Source organism: Triplophysa rosa, linkage group LG15 (assembly GCF_024868665.1).
Source record: "Triplophysa rosa linkage group LG15, Trosa_1v2, whole genome shotgun sequence".
Classification (NCBI taxonomy): Eukaryota; Metazoa; Chordata; class Actinopteri; order Cypriniformes; family Nemacheilidae; genus Triplophysa; species Triplophysa rosa.
The window spans coordinates 15,612,340-15,632,103 of NC_079904.1; the positions used below are offsets into that span (position 1 = coordinate 15,612,340).

A 19,764-nucleotide genomic window follows, 5' to 3' on the forward strand; every position below is an offset into this window, starting at 1 on the left:
TATATATATATATATATATATATATATATATATATAAAGTACCTCCGTGTTCTGAATTGTATATCTTTTCCACCGCATCTTTGCCCTGTAGCAATTTGAAACTGCTTTCCAATTTAAAAATGTTTTACTTCCATAAAGTCACATCTAAAACTGAGGTTTTACAATTCACCATTTGTTGTTGAATTTCTCATTATCAATTCAAATGTATGCTACTACTACACAATATACTGTACTGCTCGCACTGTAACACAAAGGCAGGACATGACTTCAGTTATAGCTCGTTCCCTTGACATCAACCCTCTTAAAATATCCTCCTCTCCCTTTCCTCATTTGCTGAGATTTTTAATTTAGATCAAAAGAACACGCCGAATATCACGCCTGATTAGGCTCAATCTCAACCTGTTAAATGACTTGATCGCATGCAAATGCATGCACACTCAAACACATGCCGAGAGAACACTAATATTACACTCATTTTCTGCCTGTTGCCTTTATCACACCAATGTAATGCGTTGTCGGTTCAACAGCATGCCGTTTTTAATTTGTGCATAATACTGCAGAGTCCACTAACAAAAAAAGTGTTGAAACGTCCTACTATGATTACGGTACTTTTTAAAATACCTTTCAGTACCATATAAATACCATGTGCCAAACTAATGAATACTGTGTAAATGGCATATGGCACCCTAATTGCTATACGCATACAATAAACATGGTATTTATCACAATACCATGGTATTATCACCTAATACCACCGCTGCACCTTGACATCCCCAAAGTGTTTTTTTTGTGAGTGTCACTTGGTTGCTTTGTGCAAACACAGATTAGCGTTTGAATAAAATTTGAATTTCTGCAAATGTTGTTCAGTAGTGTTTTATACATAACACTGATTCTAAACATGCAAATAAGGGACACACCACAATACACCAGAATGCTACCCACTACATTTGACATTCAAAACATGTGTTAGCTTCTGTCCAATAACATCAATATCGGCCAAACAGATCCATGAATGAAAAGTGAAATACTGAACGAGAAAACAATATTTCCTAGCATTCGTTGGGCCCTGTCACTTACAAACTTAACCGAATCATAGGGTAATAGCACTAAGGGCTTTTGGGTTATTTTCCAATCATTAATTTTTCAGCGCAGACATAAAGCTCAGTGTGTATGTTTGTGCAGATGCACATGCGTGCAATGTCATTATAACCTGTGACCTTGCTAGATTGCTGGTGTCTGTGGACACTTAGGATTTATGACCGCGCACAGACCAGCACACATTCGGCAGATGGCAGGGGCGCCACGCCACTCCATTCCGGCACATTCCATTGCTCTTTCACTTCACACATAGCCACACACAGAAAAAAAACGCAATTTCAGTGCTTCGAAAATCTTGTTTTTAAGATCTTTGTCTAATTGGCAAGCATATCTTAAGCCTTCGTGAGAATTCCAGCCGTTAAACTTAATATTCTTTCTAATATTATGCACACAATATGTGTATATCCAGAGGCGTTTCAACACCTTCACCTCTCACCATTAACCAGAAATAGTTTAAAACACATCAGACCGTGTCGCTGCAAAATGGCTCCATAATAAAAAGTAATTTTGCATGTGTCTATTCCCGGCTTATTTTTATGAAACCATTTTGTAAGGTTTTATTGAATCCACGCTTACATTTTAAGGTAAATTAATTTGTAATGATGTGTAACTACAGACTACACATGTAAAAAATAATAAATACAAATATGAAAATAAAAATATTATTGCATGTTGTCCACATTGTGCTGTATTTTTTTCATATAATTGCACTGTAAAATGGAGTCTATTAGAATGTGCGACCAAACATCCATGTGAATTACCGTTATTTAGGTTTGAAACCCCAGAAAATGGCCTTTCTGACAATGTTGCCTTTGGGAACGCTGACTGGGTCACAACATTTACGCATCAATGGACAGACATTACAGTAGCAACCTTCCATCCCCGTACATGCTGTAATACTTCCAACTACACATATTAAACTTACATTTAATAGAGCATGAATAGATGAAGAAAAGATCTAGTTTTTAGAGATTTAGAAAGGTTCAGTACACATTTGCTTTGTGAGAACTAGGCTTGATGAAAAACAGCTTTGACGAGCTTCACATTTACCACTTTGCAATCAGGGCTGGGTCTGGGGCGCATTGCTCCTCCAGATTTTTCCTGAGCCCCTCCAAAGCATTCAGCTGACAATTAAAATAACTACAAATTAAAAACTTTGTACGATATATTAAATAATGATCTGTCAATTTAATCAGAAAAATGCCATGCTATGCTAACTATGCTATGACCAGAATTTAAGATATATTTTTAAAGCATCTCTCTGCTTCTGCATGCTTTATTTAAATGTTGGATGGTTCCATTGAATGTGATCTGACGAGGCTGTAATAAAATAAACAGAACTCAGCTAGGCCAAATTTAAGACTTCTCATCGTTCACTGAATAATATCCAGACAACAGTACAACAGGCAACAGCAAAACACTAATGTACTGCGCTAATCTACCAGGACAAAGCATCGTATTTACAAAGATAGCAAACATGATTTTTTCAGGGAGGGAGGGGTTCTCAAATTGTTCTATAACAAAAGCTGAAAAAAAAAGAAAAAAAAACATGTTGACTTCTAGTAAAAGAATAGCACATCAAATAGAAGACGAGACTTTTAGACCAACAAATTTCCATGACATTTCCAGCTGTTTACACTACTTGATAAGTACTTTTCAGTCATTCAAATTTAGTATGATAGATATTTCTGAAATAACATTTGCATGACTATTTCTTGTTAGCAAGTTTCATTCTCTGAAATATAAAACTGCTCTATTAAATCATAACTAAATTCATATTTCGTTTATAATGATTGTGTGACTTTTTCAGGCCTGGGAAAGAATACTGTAAAAATCCCTAAACCTCTAAAAAAGAAAGCTAAGCGGACAATCTGAGGACTAATATTTTGAGGTTATTAACTTGCCGGTTTGGTGTTTAAAGTGGCATGGATGGTAAACCACAGGAAACATTAATTGAAGGTTGATAAAGGGAGGAAAAGATTATAAAGGCTTCAGATTATGTGTGTGTGTGTGTGGAGCGATTGAAGACTCCCTCGGGTAAGACTGACCACTGTAATTGCTCTTCATTGTGTATCAGACTGACAGGAAATAACAAACTGCAAATAATTACAAACATCTGCACACTCTTTCACAGGCCTGAATGCAGATGATACTTTCATTTAGGAAGATTGTTCAACAAACCGTACTCCATTCTCAAATTGTGAAATTACAATATGTGACGATCTGCGTGTTAGAACATCTTTCATACTGAACCAATGTCTGAGCCGCAATTTAATATAAAACAGAGACACTAACGCATTGTATAATCTCAATCCTTCTAAATACATCTCTGCATTTGTGTACCTGCTGGCGTGCGTGTGCCCGGGCGCATTTATTTACTGATTCTTTTAATCTGCATTTAAAAACCGCAGATTGAAACAACCGACTGCGAAACAAAAGAAGACAAAAGCGGGATTAGACTTTCTCAAATCTTGAGTTCCCGGAAAATAACAGTGATTTGAGCTCAAACCCAGATTAAATGCATTGTGCGTGTGTGCGTGGCATGTGTTGCCATCCAGGCGTTATTTCTTTAAGAGTGCTTCTTGCTTTTTGATCTCTTCATCTGACACGCCGTATCTTACCGTGAGGGCGCTAAAACCGCATCTGATGGCGCTGTGTCAATAAAGGTGCAGCCCCGCAAACAAAAAACAACAAAGACGCTGGAAGATTCAAAGAGCTAGTGCAACACAAAACCCCAAACACTGTAGAGAATCACATTAGTATTTGACCCCGAGGGGATGATATTCTGTAATATTTCTTGCAGAAAATCTGCATAGCGACCTCGATAAGCTCTTGAAACAAATACGATGCAAACCAAATTGTGAATAAACCACTCTTGCTACTACACAGACGTACTCTTCACACACTTCAATGTGGTGAGGGGTAGAGAATTGTGGATATTGATTTCTTCTCCAGCAGAAATCCATAACCTCCTATTTGTAACAGATGCCCATTAGATCCTGCAGTTCAGGAAGAAACATGCTTATTGTGGCCCCAGAGTGTTTGTCAGCGGAGGTGGGTGTGTGAGGACGTGAAGTACCTGTCCTCAGGTGTGACACCGATACGCGTGCACCGCATGAAACGTGATTCCGTTGAGACTGCGGAGGTTTCAAATACACACATAAATCGCGAAACGAGCATCGGCTTTCCTTACCCACTCTCCTCTGTGAGATATTCAATACTCCACCATTTTACAAGAGCACCGTGAGACACGGCGAGAGAAAGAGTATACCTGCAGTGAACTACGGCAAATTGAGTTTCACGCAGACAGGAAAGAGACAAAGTAATGGTCGCACCGAGGTGTTGTTTGAAATACTGGGTCACGACTACATTACCCATAATGCATCAGGATGGCAGACTGGAGTGTAATGAGATTTGTACAGGCGCTGACCCAAATAACCAAGCCCCGCAGTGTGTGTGTGAGTGTGTGCGCCTGAGCGATTTGTCTTTGCGAATACAGAAAGGCAAATCTCAGGAATAAAGTTACACGTGTGTTTGGTTTAGCGGACTTTAGCATCTTTAAACTGCTGTGAGCAAAGTACTGATTCCATTTTGTTCCTGTTGTAATTTATGTCTGTCAGCATAAGTATGTCAGTCTGTGTGTGTGTGTGTGTGTGTGTGTGTGTGTGTGTGTGTGTTCGTGTAAACAGTGACAGCTGGGGAGACAGTGGGATACAGTATTGTGGACAAGGGTGGACTTAGTACTTTGATATGTGTTCGAGTACTAGGAGGTATGCGTACATTTCTGTGTGTGTGTGTAAGGATTATCGCCAACTGAGCAGAAGAAAAATAAGCAAGAGATGTATTTCAAAATTCTCAAATTGCATAACTATGTGCAGATGTAACAAGCTCTCCGAACTATCAAACATGCATGCGCTTTTGATTTGTAGTAGAAGCTGAAGATGTCTCCGGCTGTGCGGTCACGTTTGCACCTCGCTCTTTACGAGCAAGTTTTCTGTTGACTCAGGAACAATAGTCCCAGCACGACGGCGTTCAGCCAAATGGGACGAATTAGGCCAGGTTGCCTAGCGCCATGCTGGTCGCCCCTGGCAACCACAAGGCCACCGGCTCAGGAGCAAAAGGGATGGGTTTTTGAAAAGCCAAGGAATAGAGTTTCATTCGGCCACATGCTCTCGCAAAACACCTCCCCCCAGGCTTGCGAAACAATGTCGGCCATGTCAAATCAATCGGCAACGCCCAAGGACATCAATATGGGGCCAATAAATCTCGCTGGAGGGAAGACCACTCTCTCACCTCTCCGGCCATATGGGAAATGCTGTAATAGCAGTCGCAATGGTCCTCTACCACAGACCTGCGTGCTTAGGCATTTAAAGAGCGCTGCTGCGCATGGGCGGTACCGTGTTAAAGCGAGGAATTCACACAGGTAATAGAGTACCCTGGCAATAAAAGAGCGAAAGGTGATAGTGAAATAAAAGTGGGGCTTGGAAGAGGGGAGACAGAGAATGCAACAAAAGACACAAAGGCGCTCTCCTTTGAGGAACGGCTGTGTGTAAAAACGGCGAGAGCGTACGCTAGTAAACGATGCTTCAAAGCCGTGTGAGACAATGCAACACAAAGACGGTTATATCAGGGACGATGAGACATGAGGAGAGAGACACATACACACACTGAGAATAGACGGACAGACTGAGATGATGTCAGCGCTGTAAGATCTTGAGACGGCACCTCGGAGGAACGTCGCATTAAAGGAATAGTTCACCTTCAAAAATAAAAATTCTGTCACTATTTATATGTCATTTCAATCCTGCATGACTTTCTTCGGCAGAACACAAAAGAAGATATTTTGAAAAATGTTGGTAACAGAAAACTGTTGGTCCCTGTTGACTTTGGCTTTGTCTCCATACAATTGAAGTCAATGGGGACCAACGCTTTTTGGTTACCGACATTTTTCAAAATATCTTCTTTTGTGTTTTGCAGAAGAAAGAAAATCACACAGGTTCAAAATGACAACAAGGTTTTCAAATTTTTAAGGTGGACTATTCCTTTAAGAATTTTGCCCTGCTGTTGGTTGTTTACAAGGAATATTTGACCCAAGAATGAACATTATATTATTATTTATTTACCCTTATAATGTTTATTTTATATCTTCACTAAATCACAAAATGATATGTTTGCAAAACGAGTTTTTCACACTTTCACACATTTAACCATGGTTTGACTATAGTAACGTGGGGTATCTGTTTTGTTATTCGACAATTTAGATTAATACCATGATTAAACTATGGTTACTGTGGTGAGACCATAGCAAATGTGTGGTTACTATGGTGTTACTATGCTTACTATAGTTAAACCATGGTTCATTATTGTAATAGACATCAGTTGATGGTGATTTATAATGCTAAAAAAACACCATAAAAGTGACTTTCAAAGTCAAACGACAGCTTTGTGTAATGAACAAACGTAACATTTAAGTCATTATTTACTGAAATACACATCTATTGTAATGCTCAAACTAAATATAGCACCCACAAAGCAGGTTTAGCATCAACCTTTGATGTGTCATTTGCACTACTTTTATGATGCTTTTTACATTCACCAAGTCACTATCTACTTCAATTGAATGGCTGTCTGGACATCCTGCCTCACACCATTTGTCTTTTAGGGAAGAAATACAACAATACAGGTTTAAAGCAACACAAGCGTGAGTAAATGATGACATATTCTTATTTTGGTAACCTGTCCCTTTAAGCGTGAGAAGAGAAATCACATGAGCCGGTCCAATTATCACCTCCCGCACCCACTAACTCCTGCACCAGCTAATGTCCTTTCTCATTAAACACCAGAGAAATCATTTTTAATGGCCATCGTCTTCCTCTCCTGTTGTGTGCGTGCTGAAAAAAACGGACTCGTATCAGGCACAGCTGCGATCCATTGTCCTGTATTAAGGTCATGCTAGCTTTACCCCAATCCAAATATATCCCTCCATCTTACGGGAAAAGGCAAGAATTCCACTTCACACTCTCTCCCCTCGCTTAGCTGCTGACACACCTAAATAGGCAAGTGAGCTGATAGCAGATGCAGAGGTGTGAAGGGAAGGAAAATGAGGGGAAGTGGGTAATCATAAACAACAAGAGGAGAGCATTCATTCAGATGCTGCAGTAACCTAAAACAAACCGGAGCTGGACGCAAGCCGGTCCAGCTGTCCCTTCTCTAACGCAGACTATCTTAACTCCTGTAAACACACACACACACACGTTTCTTTAGCTTATCTAAATGAGGACATACCACAGTTATCTATGTGTTTTTATTTTGGAGCCGATGATATGCTCTACCCCTTGAGAGTAACCCGCACACAAACCTTTTGGCATTTTTACATGTCCATTAAAGGGATAGTTCACCCAAAAACAAAAACGATGTCATAATTTGTTCACCCTTGTGTCATTAAAAACCTACATATGACTTTTTTTGAAGAAGATATTTAGAGAAATGTCTCAGTGGTCATGTGTCCTTACAATGCAAGTCAATGGGGGCAATATTGTTTGGTTACCAACATTCTTCAAAATATCTTCTTTTGTGTTCTGCAGAAGTAAAAAAGTCATACAGGTTTGGAATGAAATTAGGGCAAACTATCACTTTAAAACACTATTATGTTTCTTTATGAACCAACAAAACATCACCTGCACACATGACGTTTTATATAAAGTGAATTGGAATAAAACCATAACACACCCCTTATACAGAACGTCTTGTTTTTAGAAAAAAATTTTTTATATTATATTCATCATTTCCAATTGAAAATCCCCAGACAGATTTCCCCAACTTGTGGGTGCGCTGTAGTGCCCAAACTACAGTTAAGTGAACCCCCAGACACACACACACACACACAAAAGGAAAAAATGACGCATTGGTCTGAGACATGCCGATCTTGGCTTATCCTGATTGTTGAGGGGGATGGGGGGTTGTATTTACAGCTGTCAACCATTGGGTCTTGATGGCATAATAAATCCATACACACAGACACACATATGTACTGACAGGAAATGCATTGTTTTGGTCAGACGCCATTAGGACCAGATTACCCCTCATACCCCATTATCGAATAAACGGCCTTCAAATCTGAATACCTCTCACGCCATCATACCTACAACTGTAACCCTTTATGGATAAAGATTAGAATAACACAAATACCAGCCAGATTAGGGGTGAGGGGTGAGGGGGAGGGTGCTTCGGATGGGTGGTGAGACGGAGGCATGAAAGAGCGGTGGGCGCCGTCTGCCGGAATGTGCGTTTATGCACGCGAGTGTGTATGTGAACTGTTGACATTCTTCATGTCTGCGGTAGCCGTACACGCCACAAGTCAAGGCAACATAAACACTAATAAAGCATTTAAAGAGCCACAGCCAGACGTTCTAAACCATACACGCTTCCATCCATACTACAAGCGTGTGTCCCATATCTTTCCTCTGCAGGATGGAATAAGACGAGATTTGGCAGAGCATGAAATAGACAGCGGCCACAGCAGCGCCTCTACACACGCGCGCTCGAAACGCGCTGCTCTATTCACAAGGCTGTTTTAGCATTGTGGTGTTTTGTTTGGGAGTACGGTGAAGCATTGTGATGGTACTGATGACATCATAATTGCCTTTCTATGTAACTGCGCCGTGCTAACAGTATTTGGGAATGATTCACAAATTCACAGCCACCATCCAGAATAAAAAAGAAAGCCAAATCTCCTTCCAGTAATTTGTTTCCAACATTTCATTCTCGCGGTCTATATTGTGTTTGTCGGTTGCCTGAACCATTAGTGGACCAACTGGTTTTAGTCCATTCAGGCTTGTTTTGCTTTTACCCGACCAAATACATCTGAACTAGGGCTGTCACGATATCATATTTTCACTTAGGGGTGACTATACCAATATACCAGCATTGTCAGTAACTGTGATATTAAAAACCATTAATATTGTGTTAATATTATACATATAGTAATATTGAAAATTATTTAGTACCTGTTTGAAATTTTGCCTTAAGAGTGACAATAATCACAAACTCTGCCTCCCTACATTTGTTTTGTGAGTGTAATTCATATATAAATTAATTATTTTAAAAATAAATAAATTGTTTTTTAAATACAAAATAAATTGAATTTATAAAAAAAACAATACATATCCTTATGGTATCCTTATCATGAATTCTTCTGGACACGATAATAGTGTAGTAAAAATCTTATTTTGTGACGGCCATATTTTCACTACACCATTATTGTGGGCAAAAGATTTCACAATATCTATAAAATATCTATAGATATTTTTATAAAGTGAAATTCACTGTTAATTTGGATTAGTTACTGGTTTTTTTGGCCAACGAAACACTCAAAGTACATGTAGGGAGGCGAAGAGAGCGAAAGAATTTGTACGCATTGTGTCATTAAAGGCAATTTTAAATGGGTATTGAGTAGTACACAATATTATCATATGTGTAGCTTTATCATAATATCAATTAACATGTTTTTATCATGATTGTTGCCGATACCAGTTTATTGTGACACACCCCTAATCTGAATATACTACATATAGACATACACATTTTTTTATTCTCTCACTATTATGATTGATGCATACTTCCATCTCTTCAATTTCCCCCGGGGGAAACGTAAAGTACTATTCTATCTTACTACCCTCTATATACGGAAAAATCCATTATGATCCATCCCTCCAACATATTCTAAACTATTTGGCACCGTCATGTTCTCAATCTCCATTCCACTCCAAACTTTCAAGTTAGCCTTCATATCACTCCATCACCCCCGCCCCTACAAAACCCCTGACTGCTGATTGAAACCAGACTTCGGTGTAGTTCAACCGCCCCCGCATTCTCATACTGATCCAGTGCGCAGTCACCAAGGCATGCACCCAACCGCAAACTCCAGGCACGTAGAGGTCAGCAGAGCTGACCAGTGTGTGTGGGGGTGAGATTGTAAGCAGTGGGCTTTTGAACCGCAGGCTTGTTTAGCCGCGGTCGCCCTGCCAGTAAGGGGAAAACACAAAAACTGCCTCTCGCAGCCAGTTCTAGTACATAAATGAGCCCTCATACACACGGCGAGGGTCGGCGATCCGATAAGGATCTCTTAGCCTTACCGCGTAACCTCACCGCGATTAGCATACATGCCACATAATCACCTGTTTCCTGTGGTTATTAATGCGTGAATTACGTCTTAAACGTCTCAAGCATCCTATTTAGTGATAAATACCATACTTGAGTATGAAAAAACATACCACACCCACATTTAAATGTTTTCCCTCCACCGCTCTCTTCTCTCTCCCCACCCCTCCTCTTGAGCCAATACGGTCAGCACAGTGGGAAGAAATCCATCATTACTACGGAAACTAGGGCATCCCAAATGAACTTGCGTAGTGTGTTTTAAAGCATGCGCACGAGAAAGAAAGCCATGCAGAATATCACAGAGACAACAGAATTTTCGGGTCACCTGACCTCCAACAACAAAAAAGCCAGTGAGAATAGAATCAGACAGTTGCCATGACACCAAAGCGCCCAAATAATCCCCCGACAGTCAAAAGGGGCTTACACGTGCATGTGAGAGAGAGGGGAAAAAGCCTAAAAGTCTTTCCGGGTTGTGTTTGCACTGCGTTCCAACACCCTCGAGCTGTCTGAATTCAGCGAGCTTTGGCTGTCCATGAACCTCTTTTGTAGCTTTTGGCAATAACCGACAAACACAGCCCAGGTCATTTCTGATGTCATTCTTTACTCTTCTAAAACACAGCTTGCGTTTTTGTGCAAAGCGCTTCTCTAAAAATATCCGTCTCAAGGGCTGATGTCACATTGGATGGCTTCCACGCCTCCCCCCGCAAGAGCGGAGCCCGAGACCAGCTGACTAAAGAAACGTTGCGGTGATGAAGCTGAGATTTTTTACACCGATTTAACGCAACATTAACAGGTGCACATACACACAGACATTAATGAGTAAGCGGCTGATCTTGTGGTCCACGGTAATCCTGGAATGTCTGGTACAGACCACCCAAAAAGGTGTCGGCCTTTCAAACAATACTAAACTATAACCTTCAAAAGGTTTATTTTCGGTCTCCCCCAGGTTCACCACCCAAGAATAATCCTTTCTAGCTTGCTTGCTTTCTTTCACATACGCATAAGCTCTCACACATTCGCTCTGATCAATACTCTTAGGGTCTTTGTTTTGCTAGATCGATTTAGGGTAATGAAGTCCATCTGGCCAAATCCTACAGCGAGAGAGAGACTGTCAAGCACACAGAGCTTTGACCGTATGAGGATCAGAGATTTGCGCTTTCGAAAAGTCATGTTTTACTCTCATCGCTGCACCTTTTTAAACAAACAATCCCTTTTTATGCCAGGGTTGGGTCACTTTGGTCGGCTAGTCATTCCAACACTTGACTAGTCGCTTACCAAGGTCAATTAGTTCTATAGATTTTTCTTAGCCTATTTTTAACAGTGGTCCTTTTATGTAAATGTATTTTTATAGCTCTCTCTACGAATTTGCATTGTTGCAAAGCAGCTCTAGAGAAAATAGACCAAACAGTATGGAGACACGAGAAAAAAATTAATAAAGTAAGACAAAAAGAAATGATAGAAAACAGGAACACTATGAAATGTACTAGAATATGTGGTATTATATAGAATACAGAGTATTGCTGCAAATTTTCCATAAGATGTACATTAGCAATGCTAACTGTAAAAGTAACTGTATTTTATTGGCATGACGATTATCCACAGAAAGCCCCTCTTTTAAAGCACACCATTAACGCCCATATAGATGCATATCATCACCTTGGAATTATAACCTTGGTTCTATCTGACATTTTTGTCATAATTAAGTTATTCACATATTCTTTTCTGTGACAACTTATTTACATTGTGATGTTTTTTCTTTACGTTGTGTACATTTTGAGACTTTTGGAAAACGAAAAGGTTTTATCAACAATGTCAAAGGGAGCACAAAAACTTTGTAGCTCAATATCTCAAAACCTTTTTAATATGCGGATAGAACCTTATAATTCCAAGGTGACTATATGTCTTTGGCCGTTGTGTTGTATATCTACTGCTGTAGTTTGAGCATCCCACCATGTCATATTTAAAACAGTCAGAAAACAGATCCTCAAGACCCCAGTGTTCAGTTCCGTTCCTCTGCATTCAACCTAGCTGATTTTGAATACAAGAACATGCAAACGCCCCCTCATAAATGTGTCCGCTCAGGGTCAGATAAAGTCAAAACCAGTCTAATTCAACAGAGGTTCCTTAGACTAGCAGCCAACAAGTCCATTTTTGATATAAATAGTTAATAATTTGTCTTGTAGAAAAAATTTCCATTCCGCATAACTGTCTAGTCCTTACAAAACACAATGGGCCTCATTCATGAAACATTTGTAAATATATGAGTAAATTCCAAGTAATTTGCGCGTAAAACAGACCTTCCCGAAAACTTTCCTCCGGATTCACAAATACTTCGTAAACGTCAGATCTCATAGTAAAATGTGCTTATGTTAATGAATTCCAATCATTCGTAAACATGGCGCGTATGCACGCTCACTCGCAATTAGCATAATCCCGCCTATGATTTTACAGCTACGCAAATTACGTATCTAGGAATGCTGGATTCCTCTGGACTTCGTTCTCTGGTTTGGCTACACTGTATTGCATGAATGCATAAGAGACTAATAGGCTATGTGCTTACCAATAAATTAATCATTTAAACTGTGTCCACCAAAGTGTTTACAGTATAGCCAGCTAAAATAATACCTGGTGCTCTTCTGAAAACGACCAGCTGGTGGCGCCTGAGAACGTTTTGGAGGCTCTGCGTGAGTACGCGTTACTCCGGAGATGCTTTGGTTGCTGTGATTTAGAATATCCGCAACAGTTAGCCTACTTGTTATTAGTATCTTATTTTTGAAAAATATTACTGAATATGAAAATGCAGTAATAATATTAACTTCTCCGTCCCGCCTCTTTTCCACTGTGATTGGACGGCTGTGTAAAAAAGGACAGTGACGAGCTCTGCATTTTACCCAAAGTTAAAAAGTAAAAAATGATAAAAGACAGGGTAAAATAACTCGTGAAATATCATTAGGATACATAGTGCATCAAAATGCAGTGTCATCAGTTTGTCTAAAAGAATACACAACGTTACGTGCAGTTTTACGCACTATTTACACGTGGTATGGAGCAGGTGTACATTTCTTTCGTACCAACTAACATTTTGAAAATACGAACATTTTCATGAATCCGAATATTTACGTCAAAACGACTTTACGAACGATTTACACAAAAAATCGTTCTGCTTGTGTGATGAATGATTTTTTTTACTTTGACAGCATAGGCCAAACTGGCGACACACGCTGTTGCTTACGAAACAAATTCTTCTAAACTCAACGGGACAACTGCAGATTCTGATGGTAAACTAAGTGGAGAACAATTGTACCACCCTGTTGTCACCCAGGTTTTGGGGGTATTTTTCTTTAATTAAGAATGTCATCTCATTATCACATGCATAGACACACAACAAAGCATTTTGGTGGCTGAACAAATAAGACAATAGCACGCTTGGTAATCTTTAGACAGCTCATTAGGTACTTCATATTAAATTTAAAAAGCACTAAAGGGACAAAACACCAGGAGACCCCCCTCTGTTTTCACTCTAATAAGGTCTGTATTCCCGTAACCGTTCTTTAATTCCACCTCAGTCAGCCCATTGAGGGGCAGTGAACCGCATGGTGATGACCTCACTGCCGCACTCTGATTGGTCAATCTCGGTGACCAGCAGCCCCCACATGGGCCAGACAAAGACACTATCTCTCTTTCCGTCACTCTCTCCCCCTCTCTGTGTTGACACATCATTGTTTTTCTACTCTTTTCTTTGACTTGTTCTTGAGAACAGGCAGCACTGAAAGTTCTGTTACGTTCGCTCTGATCGGAAGTGATCATAAACAAACATCGCCTCCCGGCGCGATACAGTAATCACCTCTCAGCCACTGCGCATTCCTCTGATCATCTGTTCTCTCTTGTTTTAAAACAGATCAAAAGAGAAAAAACGAGTTCTTGTGAAAACAAGGAGGACCAAGTGAGAGAAAGAAATTCGTATGTACCCGTTGGTTGAAACGAGATTGAGCGAGCCGTTTCAAGAAAGGGAAGTAGTTACAAAATGACTCGACTAGTAAAACAAGTTTGTCTTAAAACTTCAAAGTCATATCTCCTTACAGGAGAGAAATTAGAAATATATGAGAAAAGAAAAAAGCAGATGGATTGATATTTAGAAAACCAAAAGAAAGACAAATAATAGTTAATATAGCCATCTAATATATAATAAATTTGAAAAAAATTCAGATATGCATATTTATTTATTAGTTCATTAAAGAGCGAGTGTCTACTGAATCTTCGTGATCACACTGTCTCTTGAGACTCAAAACTATGTTTTTAATAGTTTCTCTCTATTAAATTTTATAGTTGCTAAGTTTAATTCATGTACCTGAATCAGTTTAAATAATTTTCACTTGAGGTTGTTTAAAAAAAAACTTTGTATGTATTGAACATTCTTAATTAGACTTTTACTTTTTACTTTATTTATTACGCTAAACATTTTTTAATCTACTGGGAAACAAAAGCCGGCTGAGCAAAATAATGGTACCTCTCCCTGATGAAAAATATTGCGATTTATTTTACTTTTATTTAACTATCTCGCCAAGCCTCACAGGAATGGAATTAAAATTCTTAAGTAGCTGTAAAGACTACATAAGCACATTCTTTTGGTCAGAATCACGGAGTCGGGTCAGCGAATCAGCGCTAACTGTACATTCCCGTGTCCCACTTGAAAAGAAAGAGTCGGTCTGAGGGGGAGAGAGAGTGAAAGAGAGGCTGCAGGGGAGAAGGGAAAGTCTTCATCTCTAAGTCATTTGCCTAAAAAGGACGTGATGAATGAGTGTCAGGGACACAAAACATCCTCCTCATGTTTAACAAGAGACTCCCCCATTCCCCAGTTGGGGGGGAGATGGACAAAGAGTGAAGGGGAGGAGAGAGGTGGAAGCAGAGAGAGAGAAATTGTGTTTTGCAAATTCTTATGTCCATTGGCAAAAGCCAGTGTGCGTAACAGAGTTCACATTGACTTACAACCCGGACAGGCATTCTTAACCGAGGCCTGAAATGGTAATGAAATGATAGCCGCTTTTGTGTTTGTGTGGGCAATGTGATATCGCTCACCTTTCTACTGAAAAGGGCATAGGAAGTGAATGAGTGAGTCAACAGTGAGATCAAATGACCGGGCTTTGTGAGCCCAGTAACTCGGCCATCAGCAGATCTTGACACATACGCGCACACAGTTGGGAAATTCCTATCAGGGTGTGAAATATTGAGTCTCGGTGTGAAATTTAAAGCTGGAGGTTATCACTTATATTGTAATTGTAACAGGTCTTGTGTGTGTGTGTTTGTGTGCAATGCATCCATGTTCAGTGTAACCTCACAAACAGACTTGCCGCTTCAAAGTGTTTAATCGTATATCTAGACTTCCACGGGAACTCATGAAGAAGCCAACAAAATGGAAATATAAAAATAATATTTCGGTTGAAAGAAGTCACGTAACACTTTCCAAATAGAAAAAAAAACATTTTCTTCTTTTCGCTTTCTTAAAATAAGGACAAAAATATTTTATTAAATATTATACAATATAAATTATTTTGACTGAATTATGAGCCGTGGTTATAATTGGTGGTTTAGTTTCGTTGATCTACTGGAAATGTAAACTTGCAGTTAAGCCCTTTTTACACAGCAGCAATTAAACATGAAGCACAGATGTTATAATGCCTTCCAAGTTTACAACCGCAGCAGAACTGCAGATCTGACGGTGCTCTTTTGTCAGAGCCAGGCGGGATGTGATTGGCTGGATCGCTGAGTGTGATCTATGACATTGATCGACTGTATGGATATGGCTGGTTTGATCAATGCTATCGATCGCAGGGTGGGTTTCACCCGTGTGCGAGACCGCGGCGGGGGTTGATGATTTAGCCCCCAAATACTTCACACAGAGACCCTTCAAAACACGTTCCTCCAAAACACTGAGCTGGGTCCCCCCCAAACCAAACCACCCCCCCCCGCTAAAACAACCCTAACACTTAATTCCCTCCCCCTTCGTTCTTTGACATACACACATAAAGCCTCACCCTTCCCCCACCCGCTCTAAGACGGACACTCTCTTCGCTTGTTGAGAATCAGGACAGAAACCACATCCTGGTAAGGCATCGCTGTCAATTAAGCATTTATTAGTGGAGAAACGTAAAAAAAAGCATCTTCGTTTACCTTTGAGGAGAACTTGTCCCTCGACAATGACATCACCCATCACGACGTTGTACTCTTTCTCAGCGAAACCAGGCTGACACAGCATCGCCCCTGTGCCCTGGATTGCCACCTGCCAAAATAAGGAGCACCAGACAAATGAATCCCCTGATTAATGGTGATTAATAAACATCGCCCCTCAGCGCGGGCCAACATGCACCCCGGCGAGAGCCAAATATCCCGAATCTCAGGAGGAATCGATGAACATAATGATCACGCTCTTTCACCATAAACAGAGGAAATGAGGCAGAACTCTGCTCAAGAAAGGCATCCTGATGAGACGTCAAGAACCAGCGAGAGCATTGATCACATGCAAAACGAAGTCTTTGAATTAGCGATACTATTGTATTTCGTCAATGATTACCCACTAATTCACGACGGATCGGCTAAATTTAATAAGGTTTATTGCAGCCATATCCATTACAATTTTCTGCGCTTCTGAATTATTCCACTTTTCTTGCTTTCCCCAATGGATAGCAAATGGTTTCCATCCCCTTCCCCCCGCTGTGGCACCAGGGCATCTGTTATTTTGAGGTGGGTGTAATTAGACTGATGAGGTCAGGAGGGCGAGACGTTAGAAAAGCAGAGCCGACCGGGCTACACACAACAGTGCGGTCTGGTGGAGCACTTATCATATAAAAACACAAACACACTCTCACAGCTGGTGTAGGCACTCTTCTGACACAAGTCACAAATCCCCCTTTATGGCTTACGCTTAAAACAGACACGCACACCTAGGAGGACAGAGCCGTTTAACAGCTACGGTCCGGATAAGGACAAAGCCACATTCATTCTCCACCAATCCTATCAGAAAAATAAATACGATACACTGAGTCATTTCATCTTAATGCGATCTAATGGCGTGCTAGAATCTGATAAAACACATGGTCTGTATCTCGTCGTGAGTAAATAGGTATAGGGCTTTTAGTGTGCGCTTTTATAAGATCAAAGGTAGAGTTTCGGTCCTGGCTTCCACCGTGAAACAACATCTTTGTTTTGGAAGAAGATCAGAGGAAGGCGGCTGGCCTTGTTTGTTAATACAAGCACAGTCAATTTATCAAACATGTTAATCGCTTGTTAGCTCTATGGATGCTGACTTGTGCCCTCCTGCATAACAACTGATCAAACGTTTGCTCTGACAAAGATCATCATCAACCAAGACTGAACAGTGAGCTTTATAACAAAGTTCGTGTTCCTAAGCTTAAACTGATCAGTTTTCGATCGTGTTTCGGACATACCACGCTGTCTTTCCTCTGGTGATATATCTGCAAAAGCCCCACATAAAACTGCCACTACAGGGGTGCGTTTGAAAATCTGACTTTAAACTGTCCTGTCAGCAATTGCTTGGCAATATGCTGCCTCGGCACATCCATACAGAGGGAATGAATCTGGATGGAGCTGCACCAGCGGCCCTGCTGACATGAAAAATCAGCGAGAAACAAACGGGAAAAGAGACAGGGGCTGTAAAGCCCGTGGAAATCGGATAAAGAACTGGTCAACGGTGTCCAGGATAAAACGCAATGCGATTCGTGAGCTCGCGACCTTTACTCCTTCAAAAATTTGAATTTTAAATGAATTGCCGCGCGCTCTCTCTCTCTCTCTCTCTCTCTCTCTGAAAGAATGCGAAGCGCAACGACCCCCACCCGAACACAGCAGCGGGCTTTAAACATGTGGAACCGTTACAACACACGCACAAACAACACGAGTGGCAGTAAAATGCGACATTTATGTTACACTTTAAAAACTAACCCTAAAATGACATTTACGAGATCGGGACTGGTACTTTTGACCACAAATTAAAAAATTCAAACCTATGCCAAATGGCTGCTTGCCAATTGTTAACTTTATTGGTCTGCGGATTTCAAACGTTTGGTTCCATCATCACATAATAATTCGCCAGTAATTTCTCCGCATTTTGCCAGTAATAAACTCCTGAATACAGAACATCAGACCGTGTTCAAAACGGTAACGTTAATTCTGCTGGACTAGGCATTTTCAGCTATTCCGAGGGCAGTGGACCCCAAACCTGACAACACGCCTCATTTCTCCGCTCGTTGATTCAGGTCAGAGTGATTTTTCATATTTGGGTTACGCGCGGACCCGTTGTTCTCCGCGAGATTTCACATTTGCACAACTAAACGCGATGCGGTCAGCATGAAGTCAGCGAAAGACGACGCTCGCCTCGCGGCCACTTCAATAAGCTGTTCATTAACTGATTATTATTGTTACGTTTGTTTCATCAGTCGCAACGGAACCATTGTGACCTAATCACTTCCCCGAGGGAAACTTTTCTGTCTCCTGCCAAAAGAAGCGAGGGCGCGTTTGAAAACCCGCATTCATCTGCGACTGGCTCCGTTTCAGCACGGGACGGTTTAACGGGGCTGCTCGGGTACAATCCGCGGACAGTTGCTGTGGGCTTCACAATGTAAGAAAGCCCAGTAGCTTCGCACATCGAATATAAAGGCTGTTAGGGATATGTGGTATGCAAAAACAAGAATTACACACGAAACAAACAAGATGCGACACTCCTTTACTTCTCTATTCTTAGAACACAGATAGGATTGAATCTGATGGCTAAAAGCCACCAGGCGCTATCGCCCTTTTTGAATATACTAAACGCAGGCGTTTATTTGTAATCAACGCAGACAAATTATTGCATTGACTACATCGAACACAGAGTACAAATTATAACATTTAGGGACACGCCAAATCCCGTTAAACATGCGACAGCATCGTTACAACACAAACCTCGAGCCCCTGCCCGAGCGTACAGCCTCATCTCGCACCATGAATTTTACCTGCAGAGCCGCGAGAAGCGCCAGCATCACGCCTCCCGAACGGTACATCGTGTAAATTCCGTCCTGCGTGAAGAAACCGATATATTTGGCCGTTTTCCGTGAGGACCGATGCGTTACAATGTTCCGTAAGGTACCAGCAGCAACGGCGGCGGCATGTATCGACAGATTCGTTCCTCCCTCTCCCTCTCTCTCTAACACTGATCCGTGCTGCTCACAGTCTGGTACTGACGCTCCGTGCACTCTCCCAGTTCAACGGCAGAGATGACGACTCAGTGGCGCTCTCTAGCATCCGTCAGCGGTACCGCGCCGGAGAAGGGGCTCCTTTTCCTTATGTCACCCCACTTCAGCCGCCGGAAGTCACAGTGAAGAAGACAAGACCCCGCCTCTTTTAGTACAACAAAAGGAACATCTTCTTTCTTTAACCCCACCCAACCCCTTAAAGCCCACTAATCGGCAGGAGGGACTGAGAATGCCTGATTATGTAGCACATCTTTCATCTTGGTGG

At 40.9% G+C, this 19,764-nt stretch overlaps 1 protein-coding gene across 1 annotated transcript in view; it reads right to left on the reverse strand.

Moving 5' to 3' along the window:
• The window catches only part of cdh2 (cadherin 2, type 1, N-cadherin (neuronal)), a 45,376-nt gene extending 25,814 nt beyond the window's left edge, over nt 1–19,562 (reverse strand). Inside the window, exons 1-2 of the mRNA XM_057352768.1 lie at nt 19,260–19,562; nt 16,426–16,534 (exon numbers count right to left, since the gene is read on the reverse strand). Coding sequence (XP_057208751.1) covers nt 16,426–16,534; nt 19,260–19,307 — 157 coding nt within the window. The 5' untranslated portion in view covers nt 19,308–19,562. The remainder of the gene's footprint in view (nt 1–16,425; nt 16,535–19,259) is intronic.
• Nucleotides 19,563–19,764: the final 202 nt, after the last annotated feature.